This window comes from Tauraco erythrolophus, chromosome 3, assembly GCF_009769465.1.
Source record: "Tauraco erythrolophus isolate bTauEry1 chromosome 3, bTauEry1.pri, whole genome shotgun sequence".
NCBI classification, from domain to species: Eukaryota; Metazoa; Chordata; class Aves; order Musophagiformes; family Musophagidae; genus Tauraco; species Tauraco erythrolophus.
The window spans coordinates 63,327,378-63,333,377 of record NC_141467.1 but is presented as its reverse complement, the minus strand read 5'-3'; the positions used below and the strand labels follow the sequence as shown (position 1 = coordinate 63,333,377).

General features: G+C 46.4%; 1 protein-coding gene across 2 annotated transcripts in view; it reads left to right on the top strand.

Annotated features, from left to right (window-relative positions):
- Positions 1–468: 468 nt before the first annotated feature.
- TOX (thymocyte selection associated high mobility group box) overlaps positions 469–6,000 on the top strand; it is a 228,600-nt gene continuing 223,068 nt past the window's right edge. Inside the window, exon 1 of one of the 2 annotated variants that reach the window (XM_086608669.1) lies at positions 469–570. In XM_086608669.1, coding sequence (XP_086464795.1) covers positions 469–570 — 102 coding nt within the window. Of the gene's footprint in view, positions 571–2,113; positions 2,261–6,000 lie in introns of those variants that run through there. The other variant, XM_086608668.1, reaches the window with a different exon arrangement.

Here is a 6,000-nt window from a genome sequence, read left to right as displayed (position 1 = left end):
GAACAGAGGGAGCGAGCGAGCGAGCGAGAGGGAGGGAGGGAGGGAGAAGCGAACCAACTCCGAGACTCCCATAAAGAGAGGCACACACGGAGCTAGCGCCCCGGTGCCGATGCGTAGGGGAAACAATAAGTACTCGAAGTTACCTGCCCTGCCGTAGAAGAAGGAGGGTTTGTTGATTCTCTCGCAGACATCTGCAGACCGGTGCTTTTTTGGAAGAGATTTTTTTTTTTTCTCCTCTCTCTCTTTACAAACCACAAACGGATGTGAGGCAGGGAAGGTGTTTCTTTGACTACTGAAGTCAGGCACCTCTTTTTTATTCTTCTCAGTCTTGTTGTGTGTCCCCCCCCTCCCCTCACGCGCACACACACACAGACACACGCACTCGCACCCCCCCCCCCCTTTTTTTTTTTTGCACCAACATTAACGACAAAAAGGAAAGGAAAGGAGTTTGCTTGATGTTTTAGTGAAATGGACGTAAGATTTTATTCACCACCTCCTCAGCCTGCAGCCGCTCCTGATACGCCTTGTTTGGGACCTTCCCCCTGCCTGGACCCCTACTATTGCAACAAGGTGACTCGTGTTTTGTGTCGTCCGAGGTGTTTTATCTGTGCTGTCGATTGTGCTGTTGTCGCGGCGCGTTGCATGAGCGGGCGCTGCGCTTTGGCGAGCCGCGCACCAAGTTCACCGGCGAGGCAGAGGGCAGCGGCACTTGCCGGGCTTTGGGGTTTGGGGAGCGCAAGTTGCCGCCCGCCGCGGAGAGGTGCCGCCGGGACACGCGCCGGCTCCCCTGCAGGCACCCCAAATTAAAACCCCGGAGTAGTTTGGGGGCGGGCGGCTGGAGCGAGGAGGGGGTGGGGGGTGGAGGAAGCATTTTCCATAACATCTTCCCTTTCGGAGAAACAGCGTGGACAAGGGTGTTGATGCGGAGGACTTGAATTTACAGAGCTCCTATTAACGAGAAAGATCGCGCCCGCCACGAACCGGCAGAAACTCCCTGCCGCGTACCCTGCAGTTCATGTGTCAAAGCGGCACTTGGCGGTGCCGGGAGCACGTTTGTGTGTACGTGTGTGTGTGTGTGTGTGTGTATGTGACAAGTGTATGTATATAGACACACATCTCTATTTATACACAATAAGAGTGTATAAGGGTGACGAGTTGGTTCAGAACAGGGGCTCGACTTTGGCCCGGCTCTGCCACTGCCTCACCAATTTTTCTGTAACTTGATTAAACCGCTGCAAATAGGGTCAGTGTCTGAGGAGAGCTAAGTTTTAGCTCCCCGAGCCTTGGGAAAGGAGGAAGAGCAGAGGAGGGTCGCGCTAGCCCAGATCCTGGGTTTGCTTACGAGAGTTCGGTGCTGCGATCCCGGAGCACTTTGCATTACTTTTGCCGGCGAGCGAGGGGGCTGGGGCTCCTGCATTGTTAGCGCCTCCGTGGCCGGAGCCAGCCGGTGCTTTATGTATGAGCTGCACTTTCTCTGCTGTTACGGAATGGGCTTCGCACATGAATAAAACGCTGGCCGTAGGAAATAACCAGGAAGTGCGAGCAACCCAGAGCACTTCTTGCGCGCACACGCACACACACACACACGCACACACACACACACACACACACACACACACCCCCGGCGGAAAGCCGTGAGCGAGCGCTTTCCCGAAAGATGTGTTTAAACCTGCGCGCTTAAGGCGTTCGCTCGGAAACCTGCCGTGGAAGTCCGCGGCAGGCTGCAGCAGATGCTTTCCCGCGGCGCAAGCTCCGCCGTGCGCGGCGTCCGCAGGGGCTGCACCGGCGGGGGCGGGGGCGGGCCGGCGCAGGGCGCGCGAGGCCGGCGCGGGGCGCGGGGGGCGCGAGGCCGGCGCGGGGCGCGGGGCGCCGCCGCGGAGGGGCGGCCGCGCGTGGCGGCCCGCCCTGGCCCGCCGCGGCCAGCCCGGTTCCGCGCTCGGCCATTGTCGTGCCGGTCCCACGTGTCAGAGAGATGCTGAGAGCCTTCTCCTTCGTTCCGGGCAGCTGCCTCGGTTCCGAGGTAAACCGCGACATAACGTGTGTGCCTGCGCTCCAGCGCCCGGGCTGCAGCGCCGGGGTGAAGCCCTCTCAGTTTTCAGGAAAGATTTCCCACATGGTCTCATCTACCAATCACAACAGAAAGGACCAAATTCATCCTGGCTGCGTTTCACAAATACTCAATGGTGGAGTTCTAGAATTCAGGGAAAAGTCTGGCCCTTTGTGGTGGATGCCTAAGGATATTTCAAGAGAGATCCCAGAGGTACGACTGTTAGCGGTGGTTTAAGTAACTGTGTTTTGCAGCATCTGGCAAACCCGCCCTATAGATCAGAAGTTTGGGCCAGGAGTGAACTTTGTTCAGCAGGAAGAGTCCGGCTGCGTAGGAGACTGGATGTGTGCGTTAATTTCTTGCGAGCGCTCTGAGTAACCGTGAGGCTACTGCTACCTTCGATGTGTGGCTTGCCATTATTTTCTCTGTTGTCTGTTTTTTTTTTTTAATTGTAACCATAAAGTGTCGCCAAGTGAGAAGCTTGGGCTAATGTTAATGACATAAGCACCAAAGCGTCTGAAGACCCATTTGGCAGTGAAAGTGGACAAACGTTATTAAACCTATCGGTGATTTAAAGCTTCAAAAAGAAGGTAATGACTTGAATACACATTTCACTCATCATTCTTGAGATAGTGGGCCAGATTTAATTTAAAAGTTAAATGCTTTGGAAAATCAGGAATTACTTTAATATATTAAATCATTTTCCAATTAAGTTCCTTAAATCATTTTTGGTGAGTTGCACTGCAAATCGAATAAATTAATTTAGAAAGTCGTTTTCAGAATTTCTTTACTAGCTGGTTAAAGCTTCTTTTAAGTCATGCCATGTATGAGGGAGCAAACTGTTCTTTTTAAATGCAAATGAGACGCTCATTCTGTAGACAAGTTGCAACTCTTCTATTTCACTTTGCCTGAACTGATAATGTGCTTAAAAGTGCACAGTCATAAGGCATATGTTTTATGCTTGGAAAAGACTTACCGGGAGTGTTTCAGTGTAAGACACCGAGCATAGGACCAAAGTCTTTTCCAGATGTCTTTGCCACTGAGCATTGATTACATTAACTGGACAGAGTAGGTTTGCCAGGCCCCTTGGAGGCTGTGCATTTACTGAACATTTCATTTTTCACCCCCTTCACTCTCTCCCTCCGCTCAGCATGATTAACATTGCTGCGAAAACTTATCTGACTTGTTCTAAACGTGTCGTCATGTTACAGTGTTGCTCTGTCACTCATTTTTGTGCTGTGTGTGTATTTAGGGAGTTTGAAGGCCAGGAGGCCTGCAGAATTTTGTGTTCAGTAAGTTTGGTTGAAGTGTTTGCTCTTGATCTCTCCCAGGAAAGGAGATGATGGCTGGAGTGTGATGGATCTGTGTTCTGGGTTGGAATGGCGGTCTTGATTAGGTCTTTACCTGCAAAACTCAGTCAGAACTGGATCTTGCTTCTTGTAAACTTAGTTTAAACTTGCTTTGGGCGCTTACTAGTGGATGTGGCCCTTGTTTTCATACCTGGGTTTTCAAGGGGGGAATGTTTTGACAAATGTGGAAGACTTTGATTCCTTACATTTTAAGTCTGCTTGCACTGCTGGTATTAGAATGTATTCTACAAATACTTAACGCTTTTAAGTTTTCTAATTGTTCTGTTAGCACTGTTTTTTTTTTTTTCCTGACCAGATGATTGTTTGTAGAGTATTTGTGAGTTTCCAGGCATGTGCACGGCAGATATTGACAGTGCATTTTTCTGTAGCCAAAGGAAAATGCAATAATGTAGATTCAAACAGTCGCCTCTTATCTTACAGTTTTCAGTTGGCAGGCTTTGTTTCAGAAGACTGCTTAGATCTTTATTTTATAAACCTAAAATAGCGTTCTAAGCATCTTAGCCTAATATTTCTCTATCTGCTGTGAAAGCTCATTATACTCTGCATATATTGTTGTGCAGGCTTTTCCTTGTTTCTCTCGCATTACCCATGGAGAGAAAAAAGTGAAAGAACAATGCAAACAATGTTGGTTATGACAACTGTGTGAGGTATCTCTTATATAAACAGACAGAATGGACGGTATGCTGCGGTATATAGGTCAGCCTTTGAAATAACATAGTGGAGCTCTTATGCTGGACAGACAGATTTAGAGTTGGAGTTGTACTGTTTGCCTCTTGGAACTTGAAGCGTAATTGCATTTCAGACATTTACAGGCTAATACGAGCAGTCTGTTCAGTTGAAGTTTATTTTGAGAAACATCATGTTCCTTAGCTGAGGTGAATGCTACAAAAGAAATAACTTTGATAATCCAAATGTCTTAATTTGATAGAAGAATATGGTCAGGGTTTTCAAGCTGCTTGAAGAAGCCAGATGATAAGTTTAAATGTTTATGTAGAGAGCAATAAATAATGGCCTTGTGGCTTTCTATATTGAAGTATCACCTCCAAAGACCACTTCGATCAGTGCTGTAAGAAGGATTGGTATATTTTCATACTTGTGACTTTCCAGTGTTTTCAGATATCTGCTCACATAAAGTGCAGTTGTATAATTATAGTTTGACACAGCTAATGACAGGGATACTGACCCCTGCCAACAGTGGGGAGAAAATAATGGTCTTTACTGCTCCCAATGGTTAGCCTTGCAGAATTGTGCACTAGATTCTTCTGTGATTTGCTACCTGGTTCAAAAATACAGAAGCCTACAACTCATCTTTCTTGTATTCACTGGTAGTTGTCAGTGCAGTGGAAAAATACAGCCAGACGGCAGAGGTAGAATGATAGACTGTAGTTGTTTCTAAAAAGAAGAGTAAAGAGGTAAAAAGAGGGAAAGGGAAGCAAAACCGTTTAAAATGAAAAAAAAAAACCAAACCAAAAACGGAGTGACATTGGGTGGAAGTGGATAAAGAGATATAATACAGTGCTTTGTAAGCAGGTAACAATCCCGCTTGTAATCAGAATTCCACGGAGCAAAAGTGCATATATTTATACACACCGTTTAGAATAATTTATTGTGTAAACTTAACCCCACCATAGAGACTACTCTAAGTAAAATGTTCCATGGCTGTTTACAAAGCGTACATTATTTCCAGTGGCTTGCTTCTATCCAGTCTCTATCTGAAACTCAGAATTGTGGCAAGCCAGCACTCTGAAGGACAGCTCTAAAGCTGAAATGCTGTGTTAGTGTTTTGACAGCATTTTAGCTTATGCTCATCTAATAGATCACCATTTGTTTATTCTAGGCTTTTTCTTTTTCCTTAGAGAACTACCTTGTCCCCTACTGCATTAGAATCATACTTGAAATTTGTTGCTACCTCTTAAAGGAAAGATTAAACAGTTGCGTTAGTGCTGACTGTTGATTTTTAAGTGTTAAGTGGTTTAGTTAGTTTTCAAAAACACCACATAGGAAGAAGGGAAATGGGCTTTTCTTTCCTGGGTTACTAGACCTTAGAATGTAGTCTCAGAGTTGCAGGCAAGGCTCAAGTGTGCCTCCTTAAATTCCAGCGTTTCAGAAAGTAAGTGGCCCCAATTTTAGTGGAAAACAGAAAATAATTCATGTGTGTGCTTTTGAGAAATCTTTCTCAAAGATGTCTCTAAACCAAAGCATTTGCAGTCATTCTTTTTTTTTTGTTTCTGCCAAACATCAGTACCTTGAGAGAAATTATGTTTTATTCTCTCACCAGAATGCGTTTCATCTCTAGGGCATTACCCTCAACCAGCCTATCATGAGGTCTTCCGAAAAAAGTGAATACTGTATGCTATTAAGAACGCTCAACTTGCTAAACGCTACAGTGCATGCAGTACTTTGGTGTTTATATTAAACCAAAGAGCAGCTGGAGCTGCTTTTAAGGACTTAAGGAGTTGATACTGTGGAGGACTGGGCAGTTGCAATTCTCATTGAATTCGGTGCGTGTTGGGGGCGATCACACTTCACCAGGAAGACCTGAGCAGCCTCCTGTCCTCAGATTCCCATCTTAGGAGGACTATC